This window comes from Pseudomassariella vexata, assembly GCF_002105095.1.
Source record: "Pseudomassariella vexata strain CBS 129021 chromosome Unknown BCR38scaffold_2, whole genome shotgun sequence".
NCBI lineage: Eukaryota > Fungi > Ascomycota > Sordariomycetes > Amphisphaeriales > Pseudomassariaceae > Pseudomassariella > Pseudomassariella vexata.
The window spans coordinates 2,912,058-2,930,980 of NW_024467957.1; the positions used below are offsets into that span (position 1 = coordinate 2,912,058).

Here is an 18,923-nt window from a genome sequence, read left to right on the forward strand (position 1 = left end):
GTTACCTGGAAAATATGGGACAGGGGACAAGGGAACTTGACTGCCGAAGAATAACCGGTCCAGAAATATTAATGAACAATGCGTGCGCTGGGTAAGACCTGTGGCATTGATTACCACCGCATTAATCTCCGCGTGTTGCCCATTTGTGACTACTCCATTCATCTAATCCTCACCTTTGTCCATGTGACAAGGCATCGTTGACGACCTGAGACAAGGCAAAGCTATGACCAATGACGTGATGCTCCCAACCCAGTATGTCTCATTCCATTGCAGCACATGCTAGCGGCTCGTGAGCTCTTATCGATACCCACGCCCAGCGATGTCAAGGGCTACCGTGGCTGATATCATTCCTTCCAAACATCCGCTTCGCAATGGTCAGCTCGCAATCATATACGGCCGAGTATCACAAGTCTTGATTCAACAAGAGTAATTGTACGGAAAGCGCCATATCATCTCTTTTAGAACCTAGTCCCTTCTCATAAATCTCAAGCTCTTTACTGCGAACTCTACTCGTTTGATCCGATGATGAAAACCCATGTTTAAGCCTAGAGTACAATAACCTTGACCCCGATATCGCAACTCACATGCGCAGATGATGGATTCCAACTCGTCATTTCTCTCCCGAATATCTCTGGGAGGAGACAAGTCCTCGATCCGGCCCCTCCACTCGCCTCCGAGCCGCCGCAATTCTCAGCAGAGGCCCAGTCGTCGAAGCTCAAATGACCACGACCTCTCAGAGCTCTCCCCACGACCGTGCTCGCCCTTGCTTTCGCCCGGCAACGTCCGCGATTTCGGCTACCCGGGATCGTCATCTATGCACCAAGACCCCAGTACCGCCCGCAGAAGCAGTAAGAGCAAGGTAAAGGGCAAAGCAGTAGCATATACAGATGAAGTGGTATTCCCGCCCATGAGCGTCGTAGACCGGATGCGTATCTATCGCGCAGGTCAAGCAGCGGCGAAAGAGAGGGAAAGACAGCAAACTGCCCACTGGAGGAGCGCGCTTAGCAGTGGTGCGCCATCATGGAAACCGCCCTCGCCGTCCGACTTCCGCGACGACAACGATAGCCAAGGTCAGGGCCAGGGCCAGGACCAGGACCAGGTCCAAGGGTACGGTTCCCAGGTCAGCTTTGTGGGGAGCATGCTCACGCCCTCATTAAGTGACCGTGGAACCATGGACATGGACACCACCTTCCGCACGATTGCTAGGCGCGAAAAACAGATGCAGAAGGAAATACAAAAGCTGCTTGATGCACAAGGTGAAGCCCTGGAGCAGGCTGCCGACGGGGCGCCTCCTTTGAGCCTTGACGGCGCGAGCGAAGCCGGGAGTACCACGCCACGCGGTACTTCCCGCGGATCTGCGTCGTCGAACTCCTCCTCGCCACAGCGCTCCCGATCGAATCGACACGGCTACGATCCTCACTTACCCGTCATTCCCGTCCGCCAGCCGAAGCCCAAACCGCCGTCGATCCGGCAAATCCGCCACTCGATCGCCAGATCCGTATCCATGCTCGCTGACCTCAAGGCCGAGGAGGACGCGTATATACACTCTGCTCTATCGGCGCGGAAAACAGCCCTAGCTAAGTTAACGAAGTTGTCCAAACAGCACAAGTCCATCTCGGCCGACCTGCGTGCGTTGGAATCAAACCCGGAGGATCCACTGCGCAGGGAAATGAAGGGGATGCAGGATGAGTACCACGGCGTGTGCAACGACATCGCTGAGTACGAGCAGAAACTACGTGCTTTGAAACGGACCAAGGGCGAATTGGAGCATAGGATGGAAGAGGTACGGAGCGAGCGCGAGAGCGGGCTCAGTGGGTACCGGGGTGCGTTACGCGAAACAGAGCGTGGCATTGGGGAGATGATGAAAAGGCCGGGTGTCAAGGTGCTCGAGGTGGATTCTGGTGTGGATTTCGACGTTTATGTTCCCGCGAACGGCAATAACGGAGAGACACCCGATGTCAGTCAGGGGGGCAACAGCATCATGGAACGCCGACTCAGCGGTCAAGAATTCATGCGTCTCCGCCCAGAGCGCAGAACCCTAGGCATGGCGCGCGACTGGTGGGAGGGCGAAGTGTCACTCCTCGAGCGGCGCAAAGAAGCCGTGGACCGGGAACGCACCGCCCTCGAGGAAGGAGGCGAACTTTGGGCGCGCGTCATGCAACTCATAGCCGAGTACGAGCACCGGCTTGCCGCCGCGCTGAACGGCTCGAATACCCCTGGCTCGCCGCCCGCGACGGCGTTCCCGAAGCCAGAGAATGAAAGGGCTAAGGAGGAGCACATGTTCCGCGCGCAGTACCAGGATCTACGGGAGACGCTCAAGGAGCTCGAGAATGCGCTGGAGATGGCAGAGGGGAGGGGGTGGAATTTGTTGGTGGCGGCTATTGGGGCGGAACTGGATGGGTTTATGGTGGGAGAGATGATTTTGTATCAGTTGATGCAGGAGAGGGGAATTGAGTATGAGTGCGACGATTTGTTGGGGGATGAAGAGACAAAGGATGGCCATGGTGGAAGTTTGGTCGACGTACGGGAAAATGGGGCAAGTGATGGTGGGAATCACTTGAATGAGCAAGGGCATGAGCATAAGCATGTGCAGAAGGGCTTGAGCACAGAAGAGGAGGCGCTTACGGGCAGTGTGGTCCGGCGATGGACGGATCCCGACCCTGACTTGGATCCCTCCACAGACACACACGAGAAGCCACAGCCTAAGGATAACAACCTCGAGAGCCAGCGTGGACACATGAGTCCTACGAGTCACGACCTCCTTTGCAGCGATGAGCACGGTCAACACAAGGAAGAGAGCGATAACGAAGTTCCTCCCGGCTTGCTCGGCGAGGTGCAACACGTCGAGGAGAGCGAGGACGAGCATGAACACGAACATGAGCACGAGCATGAGCACGAGCATGAGAACGAGGTCCCGGTTGAGTTTTTGAGTATGCATGGGGGATAGCAGGATTTGAGAAACATTCAGTAGGGTGCTGGGTAGAGTGGGGATGTTGATTAAGACGAACGGAACTGTTTGGGTGAGGTGGTGTACTATGGATAGGCACTTGCATGACTTTGATATGAGTATGAGGATGGGTGGTCTGTTTGCTTACGAGAAGTGAAGTCATTTGCCGCCGTGCCAAGGTTGTTAGCTGGCTGAGGTGTTGTTGTCTTGGACTTGAAACGAATATTGACACCACAGGGAACATGTTTACGGTCACAATAGAGTACTCTGTGCCTGACTCATTGGGGTAGCTGGCCTGGGTGATCTCAGAGTTGTGATCTGTGTCCCGAGTGTTTGTTGGGTTATGCCATCTTGGGCTTCATGCGAATATCCATAACATGGGAGGCCTGTCTTGATGTAAAAATGGGGAACACGCGTTGTCTGTATAGGGGAACATGCTTTGCATCTTATAGTGAGCAATTAAGTAATGGTCTTTTAAGGTATTATCTTCGTTTCCATCAAAGTTTGCAGATCAACAGATCGTTCCAATTTGAGTTTTGCGGCAGAATTAGCAAACAGCTGGGTATGGACCTGGGTTCCACAGTTACCAGAATGGCAGACACTGCATTGCCTAGATGCTGATTCGATGCTGTGATACTCAAATAGAGCATGTGTCTATGCACCGTCTAACCTGAAAGCCCATCTCAAGATCGAGCACTGTGATGCCACATCCACACGAGAGCTAGCTAAGGTACGTATGTGGGTATGAGAAGAGGCTACTGCCGATCCGAAATACGTTATTCACAAATGCAACATGTATCGTGGAGCCGTTTTATCAAGTAGTAGTAGTATGTGTTGAGGCGATTTGTCGTCGGCCGACTGGAGCTCGGCAATTCTCGGCTAGTCGTTCTGGGCACTAAGGCCTAGATGCGCACACATTAAACCACGAAGATGGACGCAAACCAATGAATTGTGTATTTCATTCTCCTCCCGCTGAAATAAGTAGAGAGTTCAAGTCATTCATCTGGCGAGTAGTTCAAACAGCCACGAAAAAACACCATGGTTTAAACCAGTTCCCAGTCCAACGCCGATTCGGCCGTACAATGCATACTACTCGGTTGCGATTCCGGCTTCCCCCGAGGCTGCTCATTTCAGTGGCCAAAAGTCAATCTGCACCTTAATCTTCTTCATATTTTCCTTCTGTCCAAAATCATCATCAGGGACGTCTTGTTGCGACTGCCCCAGGCTTCCTCTCGAGCTCACCCTAAACTCCGTCCTACCTAGTTCGTTTGAACCAGCCGCTCTGTCCCGCCACGGCGATTGACGTATCCATCACCCATTCGCCGGTTCCCAGATACATCTCAATCCATTTGTTGGCCTGCTTGTTGTCGCCAGTGACTGTATTCGGTTCGAAACTAGGGCTACCCGATCCCAAGGGGGTGGTTGTTAGTCTTTCTGCTCTTGTTCATCTTTTGCCTCTGTCCTCTGCCCAAATCGGCCCTATACCGTCACAGCCTCCCGGGACCCAGATCGGATTTCGGACATTAATGGATGGGAGGCGGGAGAGTTGAACACTCACGTCAAGCCGCTCGTTCGTCTTACTCCGGCCAATATGGTGGAGACTAGAGGTGGAGGTCAGTCGGAGGTCGATGTCGTCTTGTCGGTGTGATCTCGAGACCGAAGAAAGGCATCACATACTGAGGACGGCGTCAAAGGCGTAATGGGCTAATCGTCCGACCTTTCCCCAGAGACCAAATGTCAGCAAGTTGAGGAACTGAGGGACGCGTTCAAATTCAGCATCTTGAGCGACAGCTGGAAGCTCGAGAAACGAAGAAGGGGGGAGATGCAGCGGTATGCGGCGCAGCGGGTGGTTACTCACGACCATCTTGATTGGTTTTTGCGGGTGCTAACGTCTTTGCAGAGCACAGTGTCTGTCTTCTCTCAATGATCTCGTCCTTGCCTCGGTGTTGATGGGCTGATTTGTTTGGAGAGCGGATGGATGAATTCGGGCCGCTTCAAAGTTGGTTCGCCTGGGTCATGCGACTGATCGAGGTGATGGCTAGCTAGGGTGGATACATTTCGCGGCTTCCTAGGCCGATAAATGGAGCCTGTCTTGGCCTGGTCAGGTGATTACCATACCATCTTATCTTATCGTGTGACAGCATTGCTTCAAGACACCCCAACACCTGTCCCTTGGTGGGGTGACAGGAGCCCGGCCAAATTCTTGGCTTGTTGTCTCCAACATCGGCGCCGGTAGCGACGGCGTGGGCTTCTCGGACATTTACCATTGGCAGCGGCGGGGCTGCCCTACGACATGAACAGCTGCTGAGAGTTTCGGGATCTATCCCAGTCTCGGGTTATTAAATTCTTTTCGCTGAATTCCCATTGCTGCTTCGGCTCCCACCCTGCTGGCAGCCAATGGGATTGTTGAGGCGCTTGCGAAAAAAAAAATGCCCACACACCTCCTGCTTGGCATTCGTCGCCTTGTGTCTCATTGAGGGGCATTGTGCGTTTTCCTGAGCTTTGCGGAGCTTCCCCCAAGTCCATAAGATAATCCCATTCTCCCCTTCTCACAGTCTTCGACAATTCCCGCAATCCTATCCTCTCTCAAACAAACCAGTTTCGCCAGCCTTTGACGATTCGAACGAGGCCTTACCACAAATGTCAGTACAGTTCGCTGCTTTTCTTATCAGGCCTTGCCCCGCGCAATCGCAAAAAAGTGATGTGTGGGAAACATAGTTCAATCTGAAACTCGGCTTGGAATGGCGGTAAGGTTGTCAGACAAAAGTCACGGCGACCAGAGAGGCAGGAACTCCTGATGTCTGGTGTTTCGAAGGCAATGACCACCCAGCCGTGATACGCGATTTTGCAGCTGCTGTACAAAAGTCTCTTCGTCCCACGACATCCGATCGTTTGGACTTCGAACATAAGCATCTACCTGTGTACGAACAAACGCTGACCTCTGCAAAGAAAAACCCCAACAGACATCCTAAGCCTCGACTCCCTCCACAACCCTACAAAAGACGATGGCACACCACCGCAACCAGTCCGTGGCTGCCAATGCCCTCGACCACCTGTCGACCGGCGGCGCCATCGAATGGCTCGCCAATCTCGATACTGCTTACAAGCCCGAGAGGAACCTGCGAAGGACATCCATCATCTGCACAATCGGTCCCAAGACCAACTCGGTCGAGGCCATCAACAAGCTGAGGACTGCGGGTCTCAACGTGGTCCGCATGAACTTCTCCCACGGATCGTACGAGTACCACCAGTCCGTCATCGACAATGCCCGCGCCGCCGAGAAGGCCCAGCCTGGCCGTCAGATCGCCATTGCTCTTGACACCAAGGGTCCTGAGATCCGTACTGGCAACACCAAGAACGACGAGGATCTTCCCTTGAAGGCCGGCACCATCATGAACATCACCACTGATGAGAAGTACGCTACATCTTGTGACACTGAGAACATGTAAGTCTAATTTCTATCTCCTGACCGCTTCACATCTACTAATACGTCTTCCAGGTACGTTGACTACAAGAACATCACAAAAGTCATTGACGTTGGCAAGATCATCTTCGTGGATGACGGTATCATTGCCCTCGAGGTCCTCGAGATCGTCGATGACAAGACCATTAAGGTCAAGGCCAAGAACAACGGCTTCATCAGCTCCAAGAAGGGTGTCAACCTGCCCAACACGGATGTCGATCTACCCGCTCTGTCCGAGAAGGACAAGAACGATCTCCGCTTTGGTGTCAAGAACAACGTCGACATGGTGTTCGCCTCTTTCATCCGCCGAGGCCAGGATATCAAGGACATTCGTGAGGTTCTTGGCGAGGACGGCAAGCACATTCAGATCATTGCCAAGATCGAGAACAGGCAAGGTCTGAACAACTTCAAGGAGATCCTTGACGAGACCGATGGTGTCATGGTGGCCCGTGGTGACCTGGGTATCGAAATCCCCGCCGCTGAGGTGTTCGCCGCCCAGAAGAAGCTCATTGCCATGTGCAACACAGCTGGCAAGCCCGTTATCTGCGCCACGCAAATGCTTGAGTCCATGATCAAGAACCCCAGGCCCACTCGTGCCGAGATCTCCGATGTTGGCAACGCCGTCACGGACGGTGCCGACTGTGTGATGTTGTCCGGTGAGACTGCCAAGGGTTCCTACCCCAACGAGGCCGTTCACGAGATGCACGAGGCTTGTCTCCAGGCTGAGAACACCATCCCGTACGTACAACACTTCAACGAGCTGTCCACGTTGGCCAAGCCTCCTGTGAGCATCGTCGAGTCTTGCGCCATGGCCGCCGTCCAGCAGTCCCTCCGTATCAACGCCGGTGGTATCCTCGTCCTGTCGACCTCCGGTGACAGCGCCCGTCTGCTCTCCAAGTACCGTCCCGTCTGCCCCATCTTTATGGTGACCCGCAGCGCGACCACTTCCCGCAACGGTCATCTCCACCGTGGCGTCTACCCCTTCTATTTCCCTGAGGAGAAGCCTGACTTCACCAAGGTCAACTGGCAGGAGGACGTCGACCGCCGCATCAAGTGGGGTATCTCCAATGCGTTGGACCTCAACGTTATCAGCCGTGGCGACACTATCGTGGTTGTTCAGGGCTGGAAGGGCGGCATGGGCAACACCAACACGATCCGTATCGTCAAGGCCGACCAGCACCTCGGCATTGGTCAGCTTGAGTAGGTGCAGATTATGATGTCATGGGACACGGAAAGGAGTTCTATAGGTTATCACGGACACACAAAACATCACGAACTGATTGGTTGGCTGGAAAGAAGGCTGCTGAAACGAAATACCACTTGCATCATTAATAGACGAACTTTTCCTTTTTCCCACCGAGGAAACTCTAGAATAAAATAAATTATTCCTTAGATTTATTGCCCTGTTTTGCGTCATGTTTTGCATGTAGCTGAAGTAACCCTTGTTGAACCCGTGGGCGTGTGGACCACTCCACTGCGCCTGCTGTCGTAGATGTTCAACTTCTAACAGGGTCGTTGTAGTTGCCCGAGCTGAAGGATAGGCCAGCCCAGCCCAGCCCGTCGATAAAGCACCTAGCCGTCTTGAAAGTTCCGAGTCGGGTGGCATGGAAGCACTGCCAGTAGGTATCTTGATGTTATGGTGTCGTTCTTGCTTAGCCGGATATTACATCGGTGCCTTCATGCATTACGATGATGTCCTTGGTCAAGTCATGATTCGGCGTCCTAAAGGTCGGATGATCTCCCAATGCGCACGCCATGCGAATGACCATACCAGCAACCTAGATCAAATAACCAGCTTTAAATGAACAGATGCTTAAGGGTATTACATCGCGTGGGAGACGACATCACTTAGGCCACACTGTAACCGTCGTTCGCAGGATGAGTAGCATTGACTACCTGGGCAGTAATATCAATGCAACGTGGTATCCTAGTAGCCTTCCTTCCTGACTTGCTAACTGCCACTTGTAGGATGAAAAAAGAACAAAGTTCGTGGTGTCCTAAGAGCTTTCACTGGCTGACTACCTCATGAAAGAAAATCAATCGCAGAGGGGTATGTCGCGCTGGTCACCCGAGCTCCTGAACTCCTGAACCTGAAACTCCGTCCAACATACATCGCTCTTGTGGCTGACCCTAAGAGGAGTTAATAGACCTTGGCCAGACATCAACTGATAGTAGACCAAAAGTCGCTCGTATGGATGATCATCGAAAGGAATGATTGGACATGGATCAAGATTCCATGCTGTTCACCTGTCAGGAGTGTGACAGACCCTAGACCAAAAGATGCTTCTGTAGATGCTCTTTAAGGGTAGTAAAAGATCCTAGCCAAAAGTCGACCACATGCTGAAACGCCGTAAAAAACGCCATGTCGTCCTATAACCAAGGGAAGAGTCCAGAGCGAAGAGAACATGGACACCACCGAAACACTTCAGTGTCTATGTCCTCATCTTGATGTCCGTCAGCCAACCCCAAAGATTTCCACTCCCTAACGGATACCAGGCCCGCCTCCGTGACCACTCCTATGTTCACCACGCCCACTGTTGATCAAGCACCTCTCCTTATCAGCCTTTCGCTTCACCTCCTTCGCAGCCCTAGCCTTTCCCTCCTCGATGTGGTAGTTCAATCATTTCCCAACATGTGGATACACTGGAACGCCGTCTTACCCGCCTTATTCTTGAGGTCGTAGCTGCCTTGCCAAAATAACTCCGAAAAACTTGGATCCACCGTTGGGCCCGTTGAGGAGTTCGAAGAGTGGCGTGCAGCCATCGACATCGGTACCATTAGCATTACGCCTGCTTGCACTAGGCGCCCGAATCGCTCTGGATCATTAAAATGTCTGGCGTCTATGCTAGTGCCATAGAAGTAAGGTTGTCTCAGTATCATGTGTAGGGCGATTAGGGCGTCTTGCCGTCCATGGGGCTGCAGGTATTGGGACTGACGGTTCCAGCGTCGATGATGACCTTGATGAGGTTGAGCCAGCTGTCTTCAGTGTGCGGCTTGGTGAGGCACTCGCGGAGGACGGACTCGCCGGTGATGGTGTTTAACGCGTTGGCACACCGGGATCGATGAGCATCTTGGCGGTCTTCAGCTGGCCGTCGTTGAGGACGTTGGACTTCTTGAGACCGTCGAACTCGTTGATGAGCTTGCTTAGGGGCTGTCGAAGCTATCTTTCATGGGCTATGCCTCCTTTGAGTAACATCTCGATCATTCGAGAGCAAGGATTGACGCTGTCGATGATCAACCAGATGGCGTTCATCTTACGGTTAGGGTGCACTGCGGCTGGGGTGGGAATGGGCAGTTTGTTCGCGTCGGCACCGTGGTCGAGTAGCTACTGGGAGGTACATTTTTACTCGATATTGTTGGCATGCTTTTTATCAGGGAAGAACTTGCATGAGATGATGGCATGGTGGATCGGAAAGAGGAAGAACCGTTTATACGGCATTTGTCAAACTCAGTCTGGTTGACGTCGGCGTCATTTTCACAGAGGAATTCGAGAACTTCACAGCTCCCAGATCTGATATAGACGATGGCCGGGCTCTGACCATAGACATCATATACGCCGCGGTTGCAAATGAAGACACGGTTCAGCACTTTGGCTCCGCTCTACTGCATTACGCGTTTAAAGATGACCGGCTTGTGCCCTTGCTAGCGTAGAGGAGAGACCAGTAGTCGAAGTACTCCTTGTCGCGTTTTTAGAGCGCTCATTCAGATCTATACAGAAGCTCTTGGTCACTTTGGCGAGCGCGTTCAGCGAAGGCTGGTCAAGGAAAGGGATGAGCCTATAGACGAGCTCGACAGGTAGATCGCTCATGCCAGCATAAGCGTTGTTGGTTCTGCCTCAGGAGGCATCACTGCTGTTTACAGCTTTCGCCATGGTAATTCAATTGTGAGGTGACAAAGAATTGTCAGGAAGGACTGGTGGTTGGCCTTTTGGCGGAAGATGCAAAAACAACCACACGCCTCAATCACTCCAACAGGTGAGGACCGTGAGTGATCAACCCAGGAAGGGTAATGGATCAAATATATGAAATACGAGATTGAGAAACTCAGGAAGGCGTGATGGAATGAGGAAGAGGAGCAGGAATGATGTTAGCAAGTTTGGACTCAACCTGCAAGTTGTGAGTGGGTAAAGTTGAAAGTGGTCCGGTGCAAAAATGGGGGGTAATCGCCGCGCCAGCCAGCCGCTTCTGGGATTATCCCGATTGGCCAGGTGTCCGTTTCCCCTCCTGGAAAGGGCAAATAATAAATCCCCACAAAATGGTCAGGTGCGCGGTCTCACTTACATGCACGGCAATGTTTACCTTACCCCGTAGCAATCAAATAACACTGCTGATTTGCTATTGGCTTCCGCGGGAATAGGCACGGAGGGGAAAATTGTCTTCGTCTTATTGTTCCCATGAATTGTTGGTCATTCGAATTATACAGAATTGCTTTGCCCCTGCATTAATGACGGTCAACTGCGGCTCACAATGAGGTTACTTTCAACTCTATGTAGGACTCCAACCACCGGGGGCTGTATTGGTACTATTCACAAATGTGCGTGGGAGACCAATTCCAAGTTGGCTCCGAGAGGTCCCTAATCCTACAATCCATGCCTGTCTGCCTTGTACCCCTCCATACTTGAGGCCACAGCTCCCACACTCTCCACGATATGCACAAACCCAAGCTTCTTCCGTTTCTAATTTAGGATGCTTCACATTTGTCACCGAGCAAGCACGGTAAGTACTTAAGCAGGTAGAACATTAGACTACTTGTTTGCATCACAGAATTATCTACCCTTTCTGCGAAATTCTGCTTCGAGCAGATCAGGCAGTGGCTCATATCCAAAGGCTTTGAGAAGTTCCGGACTCCCTGGAACCATGATCCAGTATGTCTGAATATCAACCGTCACTGCGTGCTCTTCTGCATACGATCCACGACCCCAACCATGGTGCAGGTCACGAAGATCATGATCGTCTGAGATATCATATATGTAGTCATCTTCAAGAAAGACCTCTTTGGGACAGCCTTCGAATATATCTTGAGAGGATGGAGGGTTGTGCCAGAGATAAATCCTGGGACCCGCAAGTAAAAGAGTTCGGAGGGAAGTCAAAAATGAAAATTCTTCTAGACTTGCTGAAGATGTTCATCGGTCTCGGTGTTCAGCACGTTTTCAATTTCCAGCAATTCTTTGCCCGTGCTAAGTGGTTGTGGAGTCTAGCGACGGTCGATCTCGATTGAATTGACGAAACCATTTCCCTCTTACTGTGTCTTTGCCCCTAACGTTTATACCATTGAGCTTCCGCATCCTGAAGTGGACATTAATTACCAGTTTTCCAGTTCTTCATCAGAAGCGCGGTGAAATCAGAGCTCCTGATCGCCAACCTCCCCAGAGTGCTCAGCACGCGCTCTCTCAACTTCTTGATGCGCCTTGCGATGAACTGCCTCGAAGTCAATGGCGGTGGCGCTTGATCCAAACACTTTGCCACCTGGATATTAGCAATCTCGTAGAAATAGCCTGATAATAGGACTACTTACCTTCTTCCATCTCCTCCAGAGACTTTCCCTTGGTCTGAAAAAATTATGAGTACTCTAATCGTTGGTAAATGAGATATAAGAATACTCGCCTCTTTAACGACGAACCATGCAAATATCACCAACGACCAGTTGAAGATGCTGAACATCAGGAAGGTACGCCAGCCGATATTCCTGATTGCGTATGGGGTGATTTGGGAGAATACGAAGTTGAACCTGACAGTGGAACTGGGTGAGTCTCGTTATCAGGGGGGGGTATCGTAGCATGACTTACAGCCATTGGGTAGCAGTGCCGACTTTACGATAGTGAATTAACTTAATGTATTGGAACTTCTGGAGTAGATCTACTCACCTGCAACGCCGGCCTCACGTAGTCTTGTGGGGAATATCTCACCCATGTAGAGCTAATGAAATAATCTTAGCCGCACATGCTCAGTTGGAAACACGTTCTGACTTACCCAAGGGACAGGACCCCACGAGCAGTTGAAACTCACTACAGGTAATGGTCAGCGTCAATGTCTGGCAGGCCACGAACTCTTGGCAAATACTCACTAGCTTCCAAGTACACCATAGCGACAGAGGCAGCTCCAGTGCTCGTCCACCCCTGACCAGCCTTCGGAGGATGCGTGGCAGTCAAGCAGGCAATAATCAGCATATAAGCCCCCATGAGGAAAGCCCCAGCCAGAAGCGACCCACGGCGTCCAATTCTCTCAATCAGGAACAGAAGAAAGAACAAGCACGAGACAACTTTCACGACGCCGAAAAAGCCACTGATGAGAAGTGCCTGGTCGCCTGCACCAACGGCCTGGAAGATCTGAGGCGCGAAATAAGCCAGGGATGTGTTGCCGGTTAGTTGAGCGCCTTTAAGCATGTTAGCATCATTTACCATGGCCATGGTGGCGTGCGTTCGATATACCAATCTGTATCATAACCACAAGAGCGAAGCGGAAACGGTTCGCGGGCAGTAAGACTTCCTTCCAAGTGAAGCCTTCATTTACTCGTTCTTCCTCATGGATACCTGCCATGATCTCGGCAAATCTGATTCGTGATATCAGCACAAGTCTTCCGCGCTTGAGACGCGCTTGAGACAGGAACACCATTATTCTTCTTGCACCTCTGTGTTGTTTCCTCCTCGCACCCAAATGAGCGACTCCCGAGCCTGCTCGATCTTGCCCTTCTTAGCTAGCCACCTCGTGCTCTCTTTGGTGAGCAGCATGCCAAGCCCAAGAAGGCCACCGGGAACCAATTGAAGACCAATGGGGATCTGCCATTGCCTTGTGACTGGACCCACGTGCTTCGCGACGGCCTGCGAGACAATTCAGCTTGTGACACTTCATGATGATGATAGTGGCCTCGTCTGAGCTTGATGGATGACAAGTGCTTCGGAGGCAGGCTCAGTCAGACGCACATAATCAATCCAGTACGATGTCATGACCCCCAGCGTAAAGAAGAACTGGAACATCGACCCAAGAGAACCACGGATATGCTTCGGCGCCATTTCTGCACTATACATCGGGATGATGACGGTCGCCATGCCAACACCGATGCCACTAATCACACGTGCTGCATAAAAAGCTCCCAGCGATTGCGTATTGACGACCTGGATAACACCGCCGATGTTGAAAATGACGGATGCTAGAACAATTGACCATCGACGGCCAAAACGGGCTGTGAATGGCCACACGAAGAAACAGGAGAAGAAAGCTGGATGGCATTAGCGTCACGGGTTCGGAATCGGTGGTGGTAGCAAAAGGGAGATGCACCTCCAGCTTGAAGCAGACTTGTCGCATTGGAGCTCACGGTCGCTCTTTGCGCGGCACCGAAGCCAAAGTCCTTCTGGAAAGATACCAGAGTAAGGACACCCCCAACCACTCCCGTATCGTATGCGAAGAGGAACGATCCGATGCAGCATAGAGCTACGAGGTACGTTGCCCGGAAGTTGCCCAAAGACTTCCCCATGTCCAACCACGGGGTCTGTTCAGTGTTTTGAAAGTATGTCAACTCCTACCTCTACGTTGATGAGCTCGCTTCTCACAGTCGCTGGTGGGAATAGGGGGCGATTGGTGATGCAGAGTTGAGGCGAGCAATGAACAGCATTAGGAAAACTGTCAAGTTATATGAACGCAACGGATCCTGCACATGGAGTAGCAGGCCAAGAACCAAGAACGAGGATGGCCGCTATTAAATCACATTCGTCGAAATCCTGGCCCGGTCAGTTGGAGATGTTGGAGAGCCTGCATGGATGGCTAACCAGGGGGGAATGGACCGACAGCTGAACCAAGCCCATCCCAAATGCACAATGGCTTGGCGTGAAGAAAGAATATGGGGGTTACACAATCGATATACTCCGACATAAAAGCAGTCCTTTTCCTCTCCACAGTGGTGACACGGATCATGCACCGCGAGTAAATCAGCCCAACGGCCAAGTCTTCATTCACTTATAGAGCTCGGTGAGATGACTTGATGCAGTCAACCAACGTGTGTCATATCCTTGTGGACGCGCCTTTTGGAGGGTACTTCTCGGGCCTTTCAGTCAAGGCAAGTCGGGATGCAATTGTGTCATCCAGTCTAATAATGGCGCGTTCCAGATCCCTGTCATTGTAGGAGGATCTCTGGTGGGAGGCAGACCTGAAAGTCGTGAACTTGCTATTCGATTACCACCAACGTTTCATGACGAAAGACGCAATGTGAGGAATTATTCAGAGCTTGTAGTTCCCATTGCGAGCATGATTCCAGCCTGCGATGTACTATCCTAGACAACACGAAGGCCGTAGCAGCCCCAAAGTCCTTTACCCCAGAGATCTGTCAATTGCCCCGCCCCGCTTCTCGTGCATAATAAGATGACTAGCGCGAGGGTGGATGTCATCAAGACGATCAGTAATGACGGCAACCGGTCTATGCGTGAGCTGGTTGGTCAGTTCATCGATTGCGTTATTGCGCCCCTGTTCGAACGATCACCAAGCGGCCGTTGATACAGAGACGTTGAACCGTGCAGCCATCTAGGGCCATGCGCTCATTGCAGAGACTTTCCTCTCGTCTGTCCTTGGGGTCTTCTTGTATGAGTTGGTTTTTTTGTTCCTCGAAAAACATGTCGACACCAACTGCTAACACCGCCGATGGACAATGTATTGCGGCCGCTACAGCCCGTTGAGGGAGCTAATAAGGTCCAGAAACTGGCGACTGGTGGCGGGCCAGTAGGTCCTTCGAATCAGCGACGTTAGTATTAGTCACCCCTGTCACATACGTCCTCCAAGTCGAATTTCCGTGTTTATTATACTTCAACCCTTTCGAATGAGGATGAACTTACTGAACGTACCATGACCACATTGATCTCACTGCAAATAGATGATGTTTCAACTGTCGCCATGACCACTGACCAGACCCACATGTACTAACTATCACTTCATTAGGGACATGTCTCCAATGCCGAGTCAGAAAAGTCCGCTGCGATGGAAGACAAGACGTCTGTCGGAACTGCGAACGCCTCAAATTCGAATGCTCGTTCCAACAAACACCGGAGAAATCATCCGGACAGTATGTCCATAAATTACCTGAACGTCGCCGGCGGATGCAAGCCTGTCTCTCCTGTCGCAGCGCCAAGATGAAATGTTTAGGTGAAATGCCTGAGTGCTCCAACTGTGTGAGAAAGGGGCTGGTATGTTCATATCCCGGGTCGAAGAAAGGAGAGCCGGGGTCGTCTACGTCTGGGGACTCGATCCATGGACAAGATCACGTCACATCACCACGGGAGCGTGACAGTGGTTTGAGTGATGCTGACAGACCGAGAGACGATGTGCCCCTGGATCACGATACGCTGATCAAGTTGGTCAAAGACTATTTTCGGCACCTGTACCCTCTACCGTCTTACGCATTCCTACACCAGACGACAGTCACGGAGCGGTGTCATGATAGGACGATCAACCAGCCGCTCAAGTTGGCGATATGTGCCATCACCGCCTTGCAGTTGCAACGCACTACTCTGAGCCATGATTTATGGGTCCAACAAGCGGAGCAAATGATTCTTCGACAACTAGGACATCCTTCCATCTTCCACTTGCAGGCCCTTCTGCTGGTCATCCGCTATCGGATAGAAAGCGGCTCATTCTCTAATGCGTTTATGCTGGCTGCTTTGGCGGGCAGATCTGCTGTGGCCCTCCGGTTGAACTATGAGCGATCAGAATTGTCTCCGTTGGCTCAAGAAGCACGAAGGCGACTGTTCTGGTCGTTGTTCTTGCTGGACGACTTCTTCTGTGTGGGGATCAGGGAGTTCGAACTCTGTCCCCGGGAAACAATACGGCTTCAGCTTCCTTGTGATGAGGAGCTCTTCGAGGCAGGGCAGCCCTGCCGCACTGGCAGTCTCCATCAGCATCCTCTTGAAGTTCCTGCAACGATAGGGCTGCGCGGCGCGTTTCTACGACTGGTGGCCATCAGAAGAGAAATTATGAGGTGACACTACACCCACCATCCGTTCCAAACTAGCACGCACTAACCAAGACTCAGATTCATCCGCCGCGTCGGCCTCCGAGAAATCGAACCCAGCTTCATCAGCGACACCATCCATGTCTTCGAACAACAACTCAAATCCCTGTACTCAGGTCTCGGCCACACCGAGCTGTACTCCGTCTCCAACCTAACGACCTGCAAGCTCCAAACCCAATTCGTCATGCTCCACGCCTCGTGGCGCCAGTGCTTCTGCGACCTTTACCGCCTCTTCCTCAACGGGTACACCGAGGCGGCCCCTCCCCCTGTTTTTGCCATAGTCCAGCCTCGTAATCGGGATGTGATGCAAAGGCAGTGTGTTGAACATGCTGAGGATATTTTGCAGATTGTGGAGGATTTGTGGAATTATGGGGATAGGAATGCGCTGCTGGAGAGGGATACGGCGGTTTGTGGTTTTGAGAGCGCAAGAATTATACTGTTTGTTGCTGGCGACGGAGCAAGTAATGCGGCAGCCACAGAGCTAGCAACTATGAAGGCGCAGTTGTGCTTAGATCTGATGACGCATTATTTCGCGAGTTCAGCTTGGGCTACGCCTATGGTAAGGGCGGTTTGATTCCATGGGTGCTGAAACTGGCTAACGTATTGCAGAGGAATAACCTAGAGCGTATCATTCGGGATTGTTCGGCTCGTCTTGCTCAACACAAAGAAGTTGCAACGGAACCGGCTCCGCCTGATCCTCCGCCGTCTTCCAAAATATCTCAGTACGCCAACTCGCGACAGAAACTCTCAGTGCACAGTCTGCTGCTGCAGTCCAATTTTGTTGATGACAGCGAAGAAATCACACTTCCTCCCCTAAGATACACCAGGGAACCTCAGGAAGGCTATGGTGACCTTGTAAACAAGGCCGGTTCATGGGCCGATAGCCGGGTGATGAACTTGCCCTCATTGATGGGAAATAGAAACCCAGAGACGGCTTCAGGGCCCATCGCGAATGCAGTGACGTATGATGAAGACGACGGGTATAGCAGTTCGGGGCCGGCTTTCAATCCCTGGATGGGGTTCCCGGGTAAGGACGATGTGTATGGTGTATGTGGGCTTTCAGGGGATCTTAATGAGGACTTTTGATGAACTTTTGTACACCTATACATTAATTATTGGGTATGGTTGTGTTGCCATGCAATGTTGTTGAGGGACACACAATAGAAATGAAGTGTATTATGGTGAGGAAAGAAAGCTAGGCTAGTGTTGTTGGTCTGGAACTAAGTAGTGGTGGTGGCTGCGCAGGTACCACCTCTGACAAATGTGTATACAATCAATGGAATATAAGTCTTCAGCTTCCTATGCATTTGAAGGTTACTCAAACAGAAATCGAACTACAGAGTGGACATTGCTCATCCCGTCAGAAATGTTCGCACGTCACTGGCGACTGGTGCATATTGTAGTAAAACTTGCACCGTGATTCAACCTGACAACAGTGACTCCCGACTTTTCCATACATTCCATTTCAAAGAGAAGCCTCTGTACCAAAGCTGCTCATAAATCAAGCGAGCACTCTCCCTTTTACCATATTCAACAAGAACTACTCTTTATATCAAGTAATTTCGCTTCTGCTCAAGCCAACAACCTCGTGCCCTATCCCCAACTCTCTTGATCCACCAAAACAAGACCATGTCCATACTTCTCGATATTCAATTCTGGGCAGCCTTTGGCACTGTCCTCGCCATCCTAGGCGGTGCATTGATTCTCATCCACTTAATTCTCCGACTGCTATCCCGGGCCGAGAGAAATCGCAACGACGACACTAGTCGAGGACGCTATGACACTGCATCAAGGCCCTGGATGGGTAGGTGCAGAAGAACAGGGCATCTTTTGCCTATCTCGGAGACTGACGCCGAGTCGGCATTCGACTACACGGATGGAGACAGCTAGTCACTATCAATAATTGAACGCATCGCTGTCGTAACCCACATTCTGCTGTCAACTCACCTCCCCTGATACACGCATGACATTACATACATTGCTATGAAAAAATGCACCTTGCCTCCGTCCGTGTCCAAGCATCCGCGAAGTGGAGTTGATAAGGACATATACGAGCCTGCAGGCCATCAATCACCAATCCACAAATTTATTTACCTACTACCCGGCATGTGACCATCCCTCCTGTGGTCCCCTCACCTGCTATATGAAGCCTCTCCTTTTATCGTTCTCCAAATCTTCTGTTATTCCCCATCCACTCATCATCGCTACCGCCAACACGGTTACACATACCTACTAGCAGTACCTTTCGTGCAACACAACATATCTGCAGGAGTAACCCAATCCAGTTTGTCATACAAATTCCTCGGACGGGCCTTTCCCCATATTATAAACCCGAACCCTGCCCACCTTCGCTTCCTGAAGCATCCATCCCTGAAAGCAGCTAACAATTAATTAATAACGGCTACCTTAAGCTCGTCATCAACGGCTTCCCGCAGTCAACCTGTCAGAAATCCGGTTAAAGCATCTGACAGGCCACTCAGCCCACTAGCCAGTATTTATTGGTCCACTTTGCCGAGGGGTGGA

At 51.5% G+C, this 18,923-nt stretch overlaps 5 protein-coding genes across 5 annotated transcripts; 3 read left to right on the forward strand and 2 right to left on the reverse strand.

Annotated features, from left to right (window-relative positions):
• Nucleotides 1-113: 113 nt before the first annotated feature.
• BCR38DRAFT_421713 (uncharacterized protein) lies at nucleotides 114-3,432 on the forward strand. Its single transcript, XM_040859456.1, has one exon. It carries the CDS (start codon nucleotides 593-595, stop codon nucleotides 2,945-2,947), a length of 2,355 nt encoding a protein of 784 aa, XP_040720250.1. The 5' UTR covers nucleotides 114-592; the 3' UTR covers nucleotides 2,948-3,432.
• A 465-nt stretch (nucleotides 3,433-3,897) lies between these two features.
• Nucleotides 3,898-4,869, reverse strand: BCR38DRAFT_421714 (uncharacterized protein; the record flags this gene model as incomplete). The annotated part of the gene is made up of 4 exons (XM_040859457.1): nucleotides 4,806-4,869; nucleotides 4,625-4,664; nucleotides 4,506-4,548; nucleotides 3,898-4,347 (listed from the first exon to the last, which is right to left on the reverse strand). Coding segments are annotated over exons 1-4 (230 nt in total), but the record flags the coding sequence as incomplete, so codon positions are not given.
• A 1,083-nt stretch (nucleotides 4,870-5,952) lies between these two features.
• BCR38DRAFT_405917 (pyruvate kinase) lies at nucleotides 5,953-7,614 on the forward strand (the record flags this gene model as incomplete). Its single annotated transcript, XM_040857996.1, has 2 exons — nucleotides 5,953-6,392; nucleotides 6,447-7,614. The coding sequence occupies 2 exons, from the start codon at nucleotides 5,953-5,955 to the stop codon at nucleotides 7,612-7,614; spliced, it is 1,608 nt and encodes a 535-aa protein (XP_040720252.1).
• Nucleotides 7,615-11,750: 4,136 nt separating this feature from the next.
• On the reverse strand, nucleotides 11,751-13,880 carry BCR38DRAFT_455111 (quinate permease; the record flags this gene model as incomplete). Its single annotated transcript, XM_040861764.1, has 11 exons — nucleotides 11,751-11,875; nucleotides 11,925-11,958; nucleotides 12,014-12,137; nucleotides 12,196-12,217; nucleotides 12,274-12,325; nucleotides 12,380-12,414; nucleotides 12,474-12,782; nucleotides 12,838-12,949; nucleotides 13,036-13,227; nucleotides 13,330-13,625; nucleotides 13,685-13,880. 11 exons carry the CDS (start codon nucleotides 13,878-13,880, stop codon nucleotides 11,751-11,753), a joined length of 1,497 nt encoding a protein of 498 aa, XP_040720253.1.
• A 1,066-nt stretch (nucleotides 13,881-14,946) lies between these two features.
• On the forward strand, nucleotides 14,947-17,660 carry BCR38DRAFT_421727 (fungal-specific transcription factor domain-containing protein). The gene is made up of 4 exons (XM_040859458.1): nucleotides 14,947-15,137; nucleotides 15,332-16,367; nucleotides 16,422-16,959; nucleotides 17,010-17,660. Exons 1-4 carry the CDS (start codon nucleotides 15,038-15,040, stop codon nucleotides 17,484-17,486), a joined length of 2,151 nt encoding a protein of 716 aa, XP_040720254.1. The 5' UTR covers nucleotides 14,947-15,037; the 3' UTR covers nucleotides 17,487-17,660.
• Nucleotides 17,661-18,923: the final 1,263 nt, after the last annotated feature.